Source organism: Punica granatum, chromosome 6 (genome assembly GCF_007655135.1).
Source record: "Punica granatum isolate Tunisia-2019 chromosome 6, ASM765513v2, whole genome shotgun sequence".
Classification (NCBI taxonomy): domain Eukaryota; kingdom Viridiplantae; phylum Streptophyta; class Magnoliopsida; order Myrtales; family Lythraceae; genus Punica; species Punica granatum.
Genome location: NC_045132.1, coordinates 19,136,686 through 19,155,624, shown reverse-complemented (window position 1 = coordinate 19,155,624; position 18,939 = coordinate 19,136,686). Strand labels below are relative to the sequence as shown.

Here is an 18,939-nt window from a genome sequence, read left to right as displayed (position 1 = left end):
TAGAATGTACGAATTGATCTTTCTGGTCTAATATCCTAGCTATGTTTCCAACAATGAAAATGCGGTAATATGTCTGACCAAAACCTCCGTGGAGAGAGGTAAGGGACTAAATATTCAGTGAAAAATTAATAATGATAGAGTGTATGTAAAGTGAGAATACGTGGGGAGTATTATAGAATGCATTTTAATTAAATGTTACGTAGCCAACTGATTGTTACACTCATTGAATATTTGCTCATAAGGAGGAGTTATAATAGTTCTATTCTTTCATAGAATTCCTCGGCTGATGGGACTATACATGAAAACCATATTACTAGAATTTTCCACATGAATGCAAAGGACTAGCAAAATCGAAAAAGAATTTAGAAAAATGGCACAAAATTTGAAGGGACTATTAATTTGTAAAAATATGAAAAGGATATTGCAATTGCAAATGAGCCGTAAAAGCAGCTGATCTTAAGAAGAATCCAATTCTTTGGTTGACCGATGATATGAACATATATGGGAAGTACTGTATGGGAAAGCAGATTGAGTTTATAAATATCTTATTTTCCTCAATGCACGTGGTTCCATCTACAAGGAATGGACAGCAAAGACTCACTGAGATTTTCTTTCGATCGTAAGGGTGACTCACATCAATGAAGCAGGGAATAGGAAAAGGATAAATAAAGGGGTTCAAAAATTCCACCAATAACTTGAACATGGAATCTTTTGATTTCGACTTAAAAGCATCGCCACTGCACTAAAATCTTGTTATCGTGTATCTCCCGAATTTTACTTATCAAATGACAGGGAACAAATTCTAGGAAGGAAAGGTAGAGAAAGAAGACAAAAGGCGTTCATTTATAAATGGATGATCAAGGAAAACCCATCTCTGGACGTTCACAATTCATACGTCCTTGTCTCCTTCTTCTTCCACGGAGACATCGAAGTCCACAGACAGAATCACTCACTTTTCATCTATGATTTCTCTCAAGACCAAGACTATATATATACACATATACATTTTTTTTTCCTTATTCTGTCTTCCCCTCTAATATTCCCCCTTCTCCCTTCACTGCTCTCCGTGAGGTTTCATTTGATCAGTGACTAACATGGTTTCTTTGGAGAGGGAGAAGGTCATGTCTGAGTTGTTGTTTGTGGTTCTGTTTGGGGGAGTCTTCTTGGCCGCCACTTGGGCTGAGGAAGGGCTCTTGAACCCGGAAAAGCTCGAGATGTTTGTCGATGAGCTTCAGGACATGCCCAAAGTCCAAGGTTTCGAGGTCGTTGACGGGGTCCCCAGACCAAGGAGACTCGAGATTGGCATGTACCCCATTCGCTGGGTAAGACACAGATTAATTCCTTATAACTACTCCATCTTTCTCACTAGTTGGCTAGTGTCGGAGTGAATTCAAAGTAGCTGACCGATGTGATACACATAAAGCATGAGCGCTAACAATAATTAGGCTAGCAACCAGTTAGAAAAGCGCAGAATCGGTATTTTGCCCTATGATGCCATGTGAAGATTTCATGTGATGCACCGCTCGCAGTCCATCCAAACTTTGGTGTTCACAGTACAAAGAGCTTCGTTATGTTTCTTTCCGGTTCTTTTTGTTTTTTGGGAAAAAATAATTCCCTGAACTATTAATTAAGTGTATCACAGGCCTAATCCATTTACTATTTTCAGAGAATTTTAAGGGAAAAATACATTTTTTGTTATATAAATTTAACCTTCAGTCAATTTTGATACTCTAAGTTTTAAAAGTGTTGAATTAGTCTTGTACGTTTGCTACGTAAGGCAATTTTGGTTCATTTCGTGACTTATAAGACCAAAAATGTTTTTATTTTTTAAAACTTATAGGATTATATTTTAATTTAAAGCTAATTTATGGGACTGCAAATATCCTTTTTAAAACTTATAGGACTGAAATTATACGGAGCAAATATATATGGCTGATTCGGCAGTTTTAAATTTTATAAAATCAAAATTGACTGAATGCATATATTTTTCAAGGTTCCATGATAGGCTTGCCAAATCCTTCTCTTATTAGATTACATGCAATTAATTTCTCCTTTTCAAATTCTACAAGAAACCTGCACGGAAATTGACATACCATGGTTCTTTAATTATATGGTCCATTGGTTAAGACTTTCAGCATGTTCTGTCTTGTTATCTATGACATTATAGAATTTCCACCGCACTTATAACTAGGTTGTTCATATTCAATTCAAAAATTCGAATTAATAGATTATGGTAGTCAATTTCTTATAAACTCATTGAAAGTTATATGTAATTTTTCCCCTTAACTGAAGATGCATGTCTTTCTTTTCTCTCTCTTGGCTGTCGAATGTGTACTATCGTAAAATTTCCACCTTTGGGCAGTTGGAGATATGTCCAATTCAAAAGTTTAGACTGAATAGATGGTGCTGCCAAAGCCCATTATAAACTCGTGATATTTTCCTCTTAATCTTTTTGTGATATTCTAACTCCCTACAATTATCAAATATCATTGATGAGTACGGTATATGCCATATGGAGCCTTATATTGGAAAATTCCAAGTCAAAGGCATACAGTTGTTATTATGGAATCTCTATGGTGTCGGTCAAAAATTTTTAGATGAGTAACACATAAATTTCAAATACGTGTAACTTTTAAAAAATAGTAAAAAGTGAATCAATTATTTTTTATTTGAAAATTGTTTCTATTTCTTTTTTTTTTTCAAAAATAAATAGTTACATAGATTTTAAATTTACGTGGCACTCACTTAATAATTGTCTGGTATCATGACCTCTCAGCACCACAGAAGGTCCCATGTTATTATTTATAGATTAGAGAATAGATTTTCCATCTAAAAAAGATTCGAGAATAGATTCAAATTATTATTTATTCAATGATGTTCCTCTTTTTCCGATATCTTTTTGCTTGGATTGATCTTTATTTCTGGGCATAATCGTGTGTTGTAATTGCTCCTTTATTTCGATATTTTTTTACGAGGTAATTTTGCTGACATGACTTAGCACTCTCCAACAATAAAGTAACAAAATAAACATAGATTGTTTATCATAGTTATATTAAAAAAGAAAACGCTGGGAGGAGATCAATCGGCCAAGGAATCATCATATCAAGCCACCAATGATCTCCGATCGGCGAACAGTAGTCAGTCAGGGTGTGTCTATGAGGAAGGGAAATGGAGAGACCATAATTTTACGAGTGTACCTAGTTTGAGATTAATTTTTGAATGCAGAAACTCGATGAGTTATAGGGTATTTGATTTAGATGACTGATGACTCAGTGAAATTTTGAATACATTGAATTAATTTATCATTTGCATGAATAATATTTCAATATTCAGAGAAAACTCATTTCAAACACTATCCCCCTCTATTTACTATGTTATATCTTAATTTGTAATCATATATGAGTGGTCCTCGTGAGCCTATTACGGTCTGCCAATAATAGCACATGGAATCCCTTACAATTGCTTTTTGCAGAAATTCCACAGAGACCTGCCTCCAACTCCAGTGTTTGCATACGGCACATCCAGGTCCACCGCAACCGTTCCGGGTCCCACGATTGAGGCCCTCCACGGCATCGACACGCATGTTACGTGGCTGAATTACCTCCCTCAAAAACACATACTCCCATGGGACCCGACGATCCCAACCGCCATACCCTCCGATCGGAAGGGCATTCCGACGGTGGTTCATCTCCATGGAGGTATCGACGAGCCTGAAAGTGATGGCCACGGAGATGCATGGTTCACCGCTGGGTTTAGAGATAAAGGGCCCACATGGACCAAGAGGACTTATCACTATCATAATCATCAGCATCCCGGTAACCTATGGTACCATGATCATGCCATGGGGTTGACCCGGGTCAACCTTTTGGCCGGATTGATCGGGGCCTACATCATAAGCCATCCGGAGATCGAACACCCTCTAGGACTCCCTTCTTGTGATGAGTTCGACCATGCTTTGGTCGTGTTTGACCGCAGCTTCCGAGTTGATGGATCCATATACATGAACTCAACTGGGAATAACCCCTCAATACATCCACAGTGGCAGCCCGAATACTTTGGGGATGCAATCATAGTGAACGGGAAGGCATGGCCATACATGAAAGTGCGTCGCCGGAAATATAGATTTCGCATAATCAACGCCAGTAATGCTCGATTTTTCCAGTTCTTTTTCACCAATGGTCTCGAGTTTGTCATCGTGGGTTCTGACTCAGCATACCTAGAGGAACCGGTGAAGACTAAGGAGATGTTTCTTGCCCCGTCGGAGATCGTCGATATGGTTATCGACTTCTCTAGTTCAAGGGGTGACAGTGCTATCTTAGCTAACAATGCATCGTATCCCTACCCCTCTGGCGACCCGGTGAATGAAGCCAATGGCAACGTCATGAAGTTCATCATTGACAGGGAGCCAGAACTCGACACGTCACGCATACCCAAGAAGCTAATGAGATACCCAAGTCCAGACTCGTCCAGTGCATCCCGAACACGACACATTGCCATGTTCGAGTACACAAGCCCCGTTGATGAACCGACTCACCTGTACCTGAATGGGAAGCCCTACAGTTATCCGGCCACCGAGACGCCCAGGGCGGGGACCTCGGAGGTGTGGTATGTGATCAACCTGACGGACGACAACCACCCATTGCACATACACTTGGGGCTCTTCAAGGTTTTAGATCAGACGGAGATCAAGGACTTGGATGAATTCAAGGACTGTATGGTGAAGATCAACGATGCGGAGAGGTGTCACTTGAGCAGGCACGCAATTGGGAAGAAAGTCGATGTTAGAACACACGAGAATGGATGGAAGAATGTGTACAAGATGATGCCCGGGTACGTGACCAAGATCCTAGTGAGGTTTGCATACATACACGTGAACTCATCTTACATATTCGATGCAACCGCAGAGCCCGGCTACGTTTACCATTGCCATGTAAGTCTTCTAATTTCTTATCTTAATTACTAATTTAGTTGCAATTTAAGCTGGCATATCGATTTCTTAGTCTCAATTGTCATATCACGAGTCTCAATATATGAACTTCTTTATGGGTACTAATTGCTCTCCGTCCATTGAACATGTAGATCTTGGACCACGAAGATAACGTGATGATGAGGCCTCTAAAATTCATCAACTGAGTTGGCGGGCCTTCCCGGCGATTGAACAGGGTAGGTAGTCTAACTAAACGTTATTTGTCAAGAGATTCAATTTAATTTTCAGTTATCATAACCTCGAGGTTGTATGCAATTGATAAGATGCGGAGCACCATTTCTTTTCTTTCTGCAGGATATTTTTTCAGATGATCAATGAGGAGCTAAGCATCCAAGAATCGCAGAGTATATTCACCTCGCGAACATGACAGAGATGTCAGAGACAGGGGGAGAAAGTGAATTTTGGAACAAAAATGTTAGCACGTACAACAATATATATATATGTGTGTGTGTGTGTGTGTGTGTCGTCAGCCTACCATAAGTACGATGTAACTAATCTTGCGTTGTAGTTGCACTTTGAAAATTTCTAGCATACCGATAGACGTATGTCTCGGTGCGGCAAAAATTGTAAACTTATCGTGTAACATTTTTCTATGTGAAAAGATAAAGCCAACAACAATTATAAATGAGTTTTCATGTTCGATTATCATATAACCTGTAATGCGGTATGGGCCGGATAGGTTGAAGGGTTGGAGTTCATTTTTGGTGTCACTATGGTGGAAAGAGTTTGGATGTCGCCTTCGTGTCCGAAGATGAGGTGTCAGGTGACTTGCTTACGTCTCACTTCCATCCAAATAGACAGTAGATTAACTAGGAGTGGACAAAACGATTCATTTTTACAGTCTTGAGCGGCTAATTGACATAAAGAAAACTACAGTTGATGTTGGGTATTTCTTGAATTTGGAGAAAGTTGGACTTAAATCGTGTTGAGTATTTATTGGGTTTTGATAGGCTGGCTCACCTTTGTGGGGTTAATTTTCAGCGAAATAGCTGAGCAAGGTGTGGAGGCGTGAGAGACAGCAGATCAGTACAGAGAAGCTGCAGAACAGATAGAATACAGAGAAGAACATAGCTGTTTTTCCTGTGCGACCAGAGCTAGATCGACCCTCAATCGGGATGTCAAACAAACTCCGATTGCGACGAAACTTTGGCAGCGGCTTCAATACACGTGGGGCTAGGTTCTGATCGGTCAAAATTTTGTTTCGAGCTCTCTAGGTGCTGTTGTGGCTGGTTTTTTAAACCACTCTTGTTGGTGACGAATTTCAGTGTTTGAATGATCCAAAAGAGTGTGTCTCTTGAGTTTGGTGATCTAATGGCATGTCCTTGATGAAAAACATTGTTTAATCTTCATTGATAGTGAATTGTTGATTCGGAGTTGGTCCCGTGATTTTTTCTCACATCGGGATTTTCCACTTAAAATTCTTGGTGTTCTTTTTCTTTATTACTTGTTGGTTAATTTGATTGGTTCTTCTCGCAATTACACTAGTAGGGGAGAAAATTAATCGCTGCGTAGTTATTTGGCCGAGAACACCCTTCCCAACAACTAGTATCGGAGTCTCGGGTTAAAGAAGTTTGAGGTTTTCGGCGTTTTCGAGATGGAGGAGTTTATGGGATCTATGTTCAAGTTGAATGCAACCAACTACTCTATATGGAAGTCTCGGATGGAGGATCTTCTACTTTGCAGGTACTTCTACGATTCCATTGAAGGGGATTCGGTGAAACCAAAAGATCAGGATGACAAGGCTTGGGAACGCGCAAATCGGAAGACTATTGGTTTGATTCGGCAATGGATAGACAATAGTATTTACCATCATGTTGCTCAAAAGACAAATGCGAAAGATTTGTAGGATAAGTTGGCAAATCTCTATGCAAAGGAGACATAGCAAAATAAGGCATTTCTCGTGAAGAAGCTTGTTCATCTCTGTTACCAGGATAGTGGTGATATATGGTTGTGCACATGAGTAATTTTCAAGATATTATTAACCAGTTGACGAGCTTGGAAATAATATTACCCGATGAGTTGCAGGCTTGTCTACTTTTAGGGACTCTATTGGATAATTGTGACACACTTATGGTTGCATTGAGCAATTCTGCACCAGATGGGAAGCTATCGTTGGCCACGGTGACAGACAATTTATTTAATGAAGAGACTAAAAGAAAAGGCTCTTGAATTTCTATTCGGTCTGAAGCTTTGGTTACTGAACAACGGGAGAGAAGGCAAAGCAGAAATTCCTCTTCCAAGCATAGCAACTCACGTGACAAATCGAGGGGTAGATTAAAGTCGAAAACGAGGAAAAGGGTCACTTGCTATCACTGTGGAAAAGCGGGACACTACAAGAGGGAGTATAGAGCTTTGAAGAGGAATCAGAATGACAAAGGTGACAGTAAGGAAGAAGACGACACTGCAGCAGTGGCATCTGATGAAGAGACCTACATTGTTTGGGATGAAGCCTATGTGAATCTCACGTGTCAAGACTCTACTTGGGTTGCAAATACATATACCTCGTTTCATGTCACTTCTCATCGGGATTTCTTCTCATCTTACACTACCAAGGACTATGGTTATGTGAGAATGTGAAATGAACAGTCATGCAAGATTGTCGATATTGGCGATGTCTATCTACAGACCGAACTTGGCTACAAGTTATTTATGAAGAAGGTGAGGCATGCTCCAGAAATTCGCCTTAACCTAATCTCGACGGGTCAGCTTGATGATGAAGGCTACAGTAACGAATTTAGCAGTGGGAGATAGAAGCTCTCTAAGGGTTCGTTGATTGTAGCATAGGGTCAGAAGATCGACACTTTCTACAGGCTGCGTGTCAAGCATAACTTCGGTTAGGTTAATGTTGTGGAAGATTATCCTATCGAGCTATGACACAAGAGATTTGGACATATCAGTGAGAAAGTTATTCACATTCTTGCTAAAAAGCAATCTTTGCCTGTCAAAGGTATACACTTGAGCACTTGTGATCATTGTTTAGTTAGTAAGCATATGAGAGTTTCTTTTGTTAGAAGTCGTTCCTCTAAATGCTATCATATACTTGATCTTGTGCATACTGATATTTGTTTCATGTCAGAAAGATCTCTTGGTAGTGCTCTCTATTTTGTGACCTTTATAGATGATCACTTCATGAAGGTTTAGGCTTATCCTATGAGAATTAAAGATCAAGTGACTGAAATTTTCAAGAACTTCCATGTAGCAGTTGAAAGAAAAACAGACATGAAGCTGAAATGTGTGAAAGCTGATAATGGTAGTGAGTACAAGGGTTCTTTCGAGAACTATTCCAGGATTCATGATATCAAACTTGAGAAGACGGTATTGAAGACACCACAGCGGAATGGGCTTACAAAGGGATGAACCGCACGATTGTTGAGAGGGTTCGTTGTATGCTTTCTCAAGCGAAACTATCTAAGTCTTTTTGGGGCGATCCAATGAGGACATCGGTTGATCTTATTAATCTTACACCGTTAGTTTTGCACTTGATGGAGATGTACCCCAGCAAGTATGGACCAGCAATGAAGTATCGTACAAGCATCTCAGAATCTTCGGGTGCAGGGCATCTGTTCACATTCCTCGAGATGAAAGATCGAAGCTCGATGCTAAAGCAAAACAATTCATCTTCTTGGGTTATGCGCATGAAAGAGTTTGGGTGTAGGTTTTGGGAACCCAATAGCAGGAAGATCATCGGGAGCAGGAATGTTTTTTAGGACCAGATAATCGAAGATTTGTAAAAGTTAGAGAAGGCCAGAGTATGTAGTTCTCACAAGACCTCTATTTCAGTACCGGTTGAATTAGAATATCGAGTGAAAGATGTACCTGATGAGTATAAAGAAACCATGACTAGGGGTGAGATTCCTCAAGTAGATAATGATGTGACTGAGAATGATACAGGTTTGCAGTTGCAGTTAAAGCCTGTAGATAATCTACCTAAAAGATTTGACAGAGTAATACAACCTTCTACAAGATATTCACCTCATGAGTATGTGTTACTGACTGACGGGGGAGAACCCGAGTGCTATGATGAAGCCGTGGCACATGAGCACAAAGAGCATTGGTTGAAGACGATGAATGAGGAGATGAACACATTGTCTGAGAATAACATGTATGACCTAGTGAAGCTACCACAAGGTAACAGAGCATTGAAGAACAAATGGGTCTACAAGTTGAAAACAGAGAACTCACGGCCTCAATACAAAGCTCGACTAGTAGTAAAAGACTTCAACTAGGAGAAAGGAGTTGACTTCGAGGAGATCTTCTTGCCCGTGGTCAAGATGTCATCTATCCGACTTGTTCTAGCATTAGCAGCTAGTCTGAATTTGGAGATCGAGCAGCTTAATATTAAAATAGCTTTCCTGCATGGTGACTTGAAGGAAGAAATATATATGGAGCAGCCCGAATGATTCAGAGTTGAAGGTAAAGTGCTTTTGGTGTGCAGGTTGAGAAAGATGTTGCATGGACTTAAGCAAACACCTCGGCAGTGGTACAAAAGGTTTGACTCTTTCATGTTGAGCCATGGCTACACACGACCTACTTCAGATCATTGTGTGTTCGTGAAACAATTTTCTTATGGTGATTTTATCATTTTATTATTATATGTGGATGATATGTTGCTTGTTGGTCATGATATGAGTAAGATTGCAGAGTTGAAGAAAGAGCTCAGCAAGTCCTTTGCCATGAAGGATTCGGGATCGATGAAGCAGATCCTTGGGATGCATATTTCTCGTGACAGATCAAGTGGAAAACTTTAGCTTTCTTAAGAGAAGTACATCGAGAAGATTTTTGATCGGTGCAACATGAGTAATGCTAAATGAGTTTCATCACCACTTACTTTTCATTTTAAACTTAGCTCAAAGCAATGTCCTACAAATGAGAAGAAGAAAGAAAAGATGAAGAAATTTCCTTACTCATCAGCTGTAGGGAGTCTGCTGTATGCCATGGTTTGTACAAGACCAGATATCGCTCATTTTATTGGTGTGGTTAGTCGCTTTCTCTTCAATCCAGGAAAAGAGCATTAAAATGCGGTTAAATGGATCCTGAGGCATCTTAGAGGAACATCCAAGGTGTGTTTACACGTTGGCATGGGTAAGTCAGAGTTAGTGGGCTACACGGATGCGGATATGGCAGGAGATATCGATTCCCGGAAATCTACTTTAGGATACTTGATGACTTTTGTAGAGAGAGCTATCTCATGGCAATCAAGATTTCAAAAGTGCATCGCTTTGTCTACCATAGAAGCCGAATACGTTGCAGTGACTGAAGATTGCAAAGAGATGTTGTGGTTACAAATGTTTTTGCAGGAGTTGAGCTTAAAGCAAGAGAGGTATGTTCTGCATTGTGATAGTCAAAGCGCCATTCATCTTTGCAAGAATCCCACTTTCCATTCGAGGTCGTAACATGTCGATATTAAGTTTTATTGGATTAGAGATGTGTTGGAGTCTGAGTTGGTGAAACTAGACAAAGTGCACACTGACAAGAATGGAGTTGATATGATGACAAAACATCTCGCTAAGGAGAAGCTTCATGTTTGTTGAAGTACAACTAGTATGTCCGAAGTCTCCAAATAGTTAGGAGGGGGAGTTTGTTGGGTATCCCTCCAATTTGGAAGAAGTTAGGCTCAAAACGTGTTGTGATTTTATCGGATTTTAATAGGTCCAAGGACCCACCTTTGTAGGGTTAATTTTTAGCAAAATAGCTGAGTAAGGTGTGGAGGCTATGAGAGATAGCAAATCAGTACAGAGAAGCTGCAAAACAAACAGAATATAAAGAAGACCAGAGCTAGATCGACCCTCGATCGGGACGTCAAACAAACTCCTATCGGGACGAAATTTTGGCAGTGGCTTCAATACACGTGGGGCTAGGTTCTGAATGGTCAGAATTCTTATTTGAGCTCTCTAGGTTCTGTTTGTGGCTGGTTTTGTAAACTACCTTTATGAGTGACGAATTTCGGTGTATGAGTGATCCATGAAACTATGTCTCTTGAGTTTAGTGATCCAAAAGCATGTCCTTGATGAAGAACATTGTGTAATCTTCATTGATAGTGGATCCTTCATTCGGAGTTGGTCCCGTGGTTTTTTCCCACATTGGAGTTTTCCACTTAAAATTCTTGGTGTTATTTTTCTTTATTGCTTGTTCGTTAATTTGATTGATTCCTATCTTCATTACACTAGTAGGGGAAGAATATTAATTGATGTGTTGTTGTTTGGCCGAGCACACCCTTCCCAACAGTAGACGAAGTGATATTGAACTCAAATTTTATGGATCAAAAGCGATCCACTATTAGAATATTAAATGGACGAACATACGCAAAGAAAACTTTAACATTGAACTTCAACTATAGTGGGTAAAGCGTCTTTTCCTCATTTTCTCGATGTTTTGTTGTGGTCGAGAATGGCACCTAAGTCTGTGGGAGTAGCTGCCAAGAGCTTCGAAATCTTTGGTGGTTGCATTAATAACGATTTTCTCAATGTTATGGCCAATGACACTTGAGAGAGTCGCCAATCCCTTCGAGATCTTCACACTGACGAATTACGCAATTTGAGTAGCACCGAGATCATGACTATTACTACAATATTTGATCCAGATATATACAATATGTCTTTGCTGTCTTCGGAATCTTTTCGAGAAGGGGGTCGACGATGATGAATGATCAACCAGGCTCCAATCAAGTCGGCTTTGATAAAGGTCATTTGGCAGCCCTGTTTCCCTAAATAGATTATCTTCTTGTGTCAAGACCATCTTAATTGAAACAAGGCAAAATTACTATTGAAATCCTTTGTAAAAAGATAAACTTCGATCCTAAAACTATCGTTTTTGCTCAAGTAGTTCTCAACGTTTAATCCGTTGGATATTTTTGGTCCAAAACTATAACAAGAAGTTAATGGCGTTAAATCAATCCACGTGACACATCCTAATTGATCGAATACTATTTTCATTTTTAAAATATTTTTCTCGGTTACAAGGAAAGCCCGTAGACTTAATACAATGAAATAATAATCTCAAAACTAACAAGATAACCTGCTTCGCTGAGAAGCTTTGGGCACCATTTGCACAATGCATTGGACACCATTAGCACTTATTGACAAAATTGAGAGAGAGAAGAAAATTGGCTTTCGAGAAATTTGGGTCTTATCAAAAGATGTTATAGTGCAGTGGTGTATTTCCTATTCTAATAACTAAGAGGTTCCGAATTCAATATTTGATGAGATTATCCGTGCCATTTCATTAGTTATTAGGATTTTTATTTCATATTACTAGGCATATGGGCCTCTTATGTAATCGAGAAACTTTGGGTTCTGACTATAATTGAATAAGAGAGTAAAGTATGGGTCCTTTTCCGAAATCAACCTTGATATGCCAGAGTAAGAAGGAGCGGGAGATTGGGGGTGTATTTGAAAGAAGAGTTAAAATACGAGGGCTTTATTGAGATTATCCTCTATTCTCCCCCCTTCCTCCCTTCTTCCCGCACCTTTGCGGGTAGGCTAGAGCAAGCAGCCGCATCAGCATATCTTCTCTGACTGGGAAAATTGAGGCGCTGTGAACAAGGGATGGTCCCCATGGCCACGGCGGCCCATCTCAGCCGTCCAGTCTCCTGCGGATTCATCACCGCGAAATCCCGGCAGTTGATTCCCAAGCACAGTGTGTCCTGTTCCGCTTCCTACCAGCCGTCAGGCAAGGTGAGTGTAGTCCGACATTGAATCAGAGCAGTTACCTTAATCTTGGTCTGGTTTTCTGTAGTCGGAGAGATGGTAATTTGAGAAGTGGGGGATGTTTCTAATTTAAGGTCCAATTTTTGGCCATAGTATAAATTTGTAAGCTTGTACATTTACCGGTTGTTAACATTCCGTCGCTTGTGGCGTGTGCCATGGAAGAATTGTAAAGCCGTTGACCGAATTGATGGGGTGACTGATAAGTGGCGGAATCCATGAGCCATTGTATTATAGTTAAAGAGCTATGATGTAATGTGCAGTGATATTGTGTCTATCTATCATTGACCGATGTTGTAATGTGCAGTGGAAGAGGGACTACACAAGTGTGATGATAGTGCCGACTGGAGTGGGTGCTTCAATCGGGGGATACGCAGGGGATGCCCTCCCCGTGGCTCGGGCACTCTCTTCTGTCGTAGATTGCCTCATCTCACACCCCAATGTAAAGTTGTTTCCTTTTGCTTTCTGCAACTGTTTCTCTGAGCTTGTGCTTAGCTGCGGTGTTTTTTATATGTATGAGGGCGATGAATGGACTTTCTTAGCTTATTTTATCCACTCTATCTGAATGATTGGTGCGGAACTGGGATATTCGAAATCATTGTTTTACTAAAAATTAATGCCCTTAAAATTTTGTCTCTTTGTCCAAAAATTGTATTCTTGAATGAAGTTCCAATTTCAAGTTGATAAAGAAAAAATAGAAAATTACATGTTAGAAAATGTTTTATGAACGGATCGTAAAATGTCGTGTCCTTCAAAGTATAGCCCATCACGTTTCCCCCTTTTAAAAAGAAAAATGGAAATTTATAATGTTTTCCTAATCCTCGCATATTAAACATGTCCTTACTTGTACATCGCAACTCTACCATGTTTCCTGGTGGAGCAGCTTTCGTGATAGTAATTTTTTTAATAAAAATGGTTTTTTACAATGTGAGGGTGATTATTTAACTGATTATTTACCATTCAGATAGCTGAACATATTTATTACTATTGAATGTGCACGTGTTTATATTAACAGTACTTAAGCAGGATCCTAGACTGGGCCGATTCTTTTTTAATGATAAACACACTGTATACTTTCTGTTGTGGATTAATCTTTGCTTACTCGTTATTTGAACAGGTTTTTACTTTAGCAGGTGCTGAATGCGGCAATGCTCTACTGGCCCATGCCTAATGCCTTATATGTTGAAGGTTATGCTCTCGATCGATTTGCAGAAGGTTTATGGGCCCTCCAACCTGTTCACCAGAACAAGGTATGTGGATATGCCTGCGTCTAACATCTGTAATTTCTTTTTCAAGGATTACTTTCAGAATCAAGGCTTCTTTTAATTCTTTGAAATAATTAGTTTCCTTGAACTAATGATGAAAACTAGGTTGGTTTGGTCCTTGACGCTGGAATAGAAGAAGAGCTTCGGATACGCCATTTACAGGTTGCTGATGCAGCAAGAGCTTCTCTTGGATTGCCTGTATCGGAATATATTGTGACGGACACCCCACTGGAGGTATTTTAGTTTTCAAGTATTTCCACTTTCATGTCCCGTCTCTCCTCTAATTTCCAAATCTGTCAGCACAACATTAGCTATGAGCATGCTTATTGAGAAAATGGTCTTCATGTTTCAAATTATTTCAGTTCATTTTCTTACAAGATATTTGTGGTCCAACCTAATTTTTATTTGCCTTTTGGCTTCTTTACTCAGATAGATTGATAGCCTAGCATGGTAAATTTAGTCTCTTAAAAATTTCATGGCAAGGCAAGTGCCCTCTTGTCAATTGGTTGAAGTGATTGATATTTAGTATGCCTTCAGGTTGAGAAATGGATTGACCCGAAGAGTGGCCAATCAACGGGGAGGATTAAGCATCCTGGTTCCTTGTTAAGAGCTGTGGAAACTCTAGTTAGCAAATCAAAGGTTGACGCTGTTGCTGTTATGGGGCGCTTCCCCGATGATGATGTTGGCGACAGTAATGATTATCGAAAAGGGATGGTATAGAGACTGATTTCGTTGATTAATAAATTGATTAAGGAATTTACCTGGGCTTAAATTGCTTGGGTCTGTCTCTTTAAATGAATAAAGCACTCATGTACCACATTATGGGGAACCCTGTGGCTGTGAAATGCAGTGACTATGCTATAGCAGATATAGATAGGACTTGAAAGCATTGTATAGAGCTCTTCTTTATTTTTATTTTTTCGTTACCCTAGTTAACTAAATTGCGGTTTGCTAAAAGGAATTAAATGCTAATAGTTCTGAGTTGAACAGGAAAAAATTGTCATCTGCAGCATTTGTCGTTTGTCACTGCTGGAATTTTCCTATATCTAAGGTGGTCTTATCTGCTTGTACTGTTGGTGCTCTACAAACTGCAGGGAATAGATGATATAGCTGGAGTTGAGGCTATCATAAGCCATTTGGTAGTAAAGGAATTCCAAATACCTTGTGCTCATGCCCCAGCATTATCACCCCTACCCCTAAGCACGTCTCTCTGTCCAAAATCAGCTGCAGAAGAGGTTAGTGCCACAGGATTTAGACTGTCTAATTAAATGCACAAATACTTTTTCTCTACCTCTTTTCCTGAGGTATTATTACATCTAGTTAATCTATGACGTCTTTCCAGTCCTCTGGCTCTGCCATGTAATAAACAACTAAGAGTCCATTGGTTGAAACTGGTCAAATTGTGAAGCCAGGGTCCTGAACTGTTAAATGTGTTGTAACAGCTTTATGGCTAGGCTAACTTGGGGTTGCCCTGATTATGGTCCACATTGCAATACCCCTGTGTAATTAACAGCAGATTTTCATGATGTGCATCTGCATGTAAAAGTTCTTGACTTGTCCCCCAAAAAAAAAACAAAGAGAGAACGTAAAAGGGCTGGTAAATGTCGGCACATTTGTTATACCAAGATGACATACAGCTTTTGAGGGGATCATATCGGTGCTTTCTCCATCGAAAAGGTGATCTACATGTGTAACCTTTTGGTATAGCGGATGTACATGCTTTGTATTTCAGGAGTTTAGATGCTTTTCTGAACATGCTTTTGCACTTTTCGTGAGTTTTTATTGATGAAATCCCCTTATCTACATCCAAAGGTGCTACCTGTTAGTCCGATAACACAAAATTGGTGGATTATGGTTTCTGGTTATAGTAGCACCGTGTTATTCTCAGTTTGCTTTTGTTTTGAGTTGTTTGATTCACTTTATACTCGTAAACTACAACTTAATTTGAGCGAAGTCTACGAGTCACTCTGAATGTTGGTGGGGGTCCATTGATATTACTTTAAATTTTAAATAAAAATTTGGTTAACAAAATTAATTAGACGCATCCTAGAAATTTATAGTTTTGAATGTAAAATTGAGCATGAGCGAAGAGTTCCCCCTGATTATTTTTTCCTTGTTTATTTTTACATAGATGTAATTTTATTTTTAAGGCATAAAATTTATGAACCTGCTTTATTTCCTGCATGTAAATCTCACAGATTGGATTCACATTTTTGCCTTGCGTGCTTGCGGGGCTAAGTAATGCTCCACAGTACTTGGTCAACAAAGCCGCGGTTCCGGTAAATGGGTGCATATGGGCCGATGATGTTGATAGTATAATTCTTCCTAGAGATGCCTGTGGAGGAGATGGTGCTCTTGCTTTTGCGAGAAGAAGAAAAAGGGTGACTTATTGAAAAACTGACTCTATGAACAATCTGTGTTCACTTTAGTGCTCCTTTCTTATTGGTTTGTAAATCTTTTGCAGCCACTTATCATTGTAGTGGAGGAGAATGAGACTGTTCTCAATGATACTCCCGATAAGCTCAGGATCAAAGCGGTATGATATGAAAATTTACCTTGTCATTCTTTAATTGCTTTGTAAGTTAGCAGTCTTATAGGTAGAAGTCCAAGAGCTCCGTATGAAGATGAACCTCATTCATTTTTCTATTGGTCCTTTAATCGTTACCCCCATTTTCTGTTAATGAAATTATGCTTGTTTCACATTTTATTGTTAATTAATTAATAAGTATGAGATACATTTTTCCCTCGTTCACTCTTTTTCTTATACAGGTGACGGTTTCAAACTATTGGGAAGCAATTGGTGTAATTGCCGCTCATAAGGCTGGTGTGAACCCAAATGCTCTTCGAAGAAACAGAGTCAAGAACATTAAGCGAACCATGGTTTTGCCTGCTAATGGTCACACGGTTTCAGGAGTTGCGTGATCAGAGAGACACGGAACTAATACCCAGTAAGTTGATTGGAAAATATACATTCGTATCCAGTTGTCTTTCTTTCCACCCTTATCTAGGTACATGTTCAACAGCAACAAAGCCTCGTTGCTGTCAAAGGCGGCAGGTGACTTGATTTTTTGTCCATATGGTAATATGAGGAGGCAGACAGTAGGGGTAAGCGCGGATACGGGTATAGCCGAAACCGATCGGAACCTACTCGTTAGGGTAGGATCCCGGTAGTTTGCATTGAAAATGGGGTAGGGTCTGAGTATTAAAATAAGGAACCGGTGAAAATCGATTTCGGTTCCGGTCTTACATATATGGTACCAAGAATTGAAACTGAAATTGATACCCGGACTCGGATAATAATTTCTCCCATTATATATATAGTTATATTCAGATATTCCGATATTTAAAAAATATAATCGCTAATTTAAAACAAAAAATCTAAATTTATGTCAACATTATGTTTTGTGTAATTACTAATTATGGATGAGACATTTTCAATTTTATTTAGCGAGATAAAAAAATTTATAGGTTCCAACAGGTTCTCGGAACCTGTGGTATAATACGGGTTCCATATAAATTTCCATTTCAGGAATCAACAAGGTAGGGTCGATTCTAAAATTTTGAAACTTGTCCTTTACAAAATAGGGTTTGGGTATCGTGAAAAAAAAAAAACTCGAACCTGCATACCTCTAGCAGACGGTACCAAAGTCTAACCATCAAACGTCATTTGTTGATGCAGTCATGCGAAACACAAAATTTTGGAAACGGATGAAGATTTTCGGTGTCAGTCGGTGTCAGTTCTACACCAACCATGTGATGGTACATGAAACTGCTAGTCAGAGGTGTGTTTCTTTGAAAATGACGCTGATGTGATTCTCTCGAGGTTGTTGCTGGTGGCCTTTCACGTCTCATATATGATTCCAAGGGTTGATTAACTGACAGTCAGGGCTATTTTAAAGCCTCAATTGAAGCTGCCGCCACTCGATTTTTTAGCTTATACGGCGTACCTGTGATTGTTTCAATCTGCAACTTGTAAATATTTAATGTTCGGGATGTTTTGTACGTAGAAAATGCCAAGAGAGATACCATGTTGCCTGTCGTATAGCCGAGTTCTCTTTTGTGGCTGAAAATAGGAGACTCGTGCCACTTCTTGGAAACTTTGGCTGTATGCGCAAACTTCACGAACAGATCTCAGACTTTATGAGATACACGGGTTCATTGAGCGTTCATGGTATGTATTGATTCCCGAGGGGTCCGTTTTCTTCACATGAAAAGATGACCATCTTTATGATACAATCACAGAGCCTGTTGCAGTTTTGGCAAGAAGACGCCAGCGTTCGTGGTAGAGATTGCTACTACTGTATGTTGTACCGCTAGACGGACACAGTCGAATTCATCAATGGGCTTAAGAAAAATGATTCCAATTGAATTTACGGATTGATGTTATTATGGTTTTATCCACTTGTCTTAGGCATGTTTTTCTATGGAGACAAATAGAAAGAAGTAATAGAAGAAATCAAAATGTTGGTGAGGTTAGTTAATCTTAATCCGCTTTCTATCTACTCCTTAATCATTTGTTTGATGGTGAACGCAGGATATAGATAAGAGGATCTGACTCTGACTCATCGGTTGAAATTTGGATTAGTAAGCTTGAGAAATCAACTTTGCCAATTTCCTAATTTATATATAATATATAACAGCGGAGACATTCATCATTCTTTGCTATTTGTGCAAAATTTATAAATGGAGGCCTCTCTTTCAACAACTCTTGAAATGCCACATTAAATACATTTCTATAAATTATTATTATTATTATTTTCATCATTATTATTATTACAAAATGGATAATTTCTTGGATTATTATTATTATTATTATCAAATAATAATTACTACTATTACTGCAACTTTGAAAATCCATTATCAAATGGAATAATAATATTCTGTAAGTCTGTTATCGATCAAATGGGATAATTGCAAGGAAAATATTATTATTGTGAAATAAATAATTCCTCGGTTTATTTCGTAATCCCATTATTGATCAAAT

At 39.2% G+C, this 18,939-nt stretch overlaps 2 protein-coding genes across 3 annotated transcripts; both read left to right on the top strand.

Annotated features, from left to right (window-relative positions):
• Nucleotides 1-865: 865 nt before the first annotated feature.
• LOC116211216 (multicopper oxidase LPR1-like) lies at nucleotides 866-5,632 on the top strand. Its single transcript, XM_031545487.1, has 4 exons — nucleotides 866-1,322; nucleotides 3,473-4,930; nucleotides 5,080-5,163; nucleotides 5,282-5,632. The coding sequence occupies exons 1-3, from the start codon at nucleotides 1,095-1,097 to the stop codon at nucleotides 5,131-5,133; spliced, it is 1,740 nt and encodes a 579-aa protein (XP_031401347.1). The 5' UTR covers nucleotides 866-1,094; the 3' UTR covers nucleotides 5,134-5,163; nucleotides 5,282-5,632.
• A 6,819-nt stretch (nucleotides 5,633-12,451) lies between these two features.
• Nucleotides 12,452-18,159, top strand: LOC116211511 (uncharacterized lipoprotein syc1174_c-like). Of its 2 annotated transcripts, XM_031545939.1 has the most exons (10): nucleotides 12,452-12,660; nucleotides 12,998-13,132; nucleotides 13,824-13,940; nucleotides 14,061-14,189; nucleotides 14,493-14,669; nucleotides 15,050-15,190; nucleotides 16,154-16,336; nucleotides 16,420-16,491; nucleotides 16,725-16,903; nucleotides 17,635-18,159. In XM_031545939.1, exons 1-9 carry the CDS (start codon nucleotides 12,532-12,534, stop codon nucleotides 16,875-16,877), a joined length of 1,236 nt encoding a protein of 411 aa, XP_031401799.1. In that variant the 5' UTR covers nucleotides 12,452-12,531; the 3' UTR covers nucleotides 16,878-16,903; nucleotides 17,635-18,159. The 2 variants fall into 2 exon arrangements, with proteins under 2 accessions (XP_031401799.1, XP_031401800.1); XM_031545940.1 differs by lacking the exon at nucleotides 14,493-14,669 and having other exon boundaries at nucleotides 12,453-12,660.
• The last annotated feature ends 780 nt before the right edge of the window (nucleotides 18,160-18,939 follow it).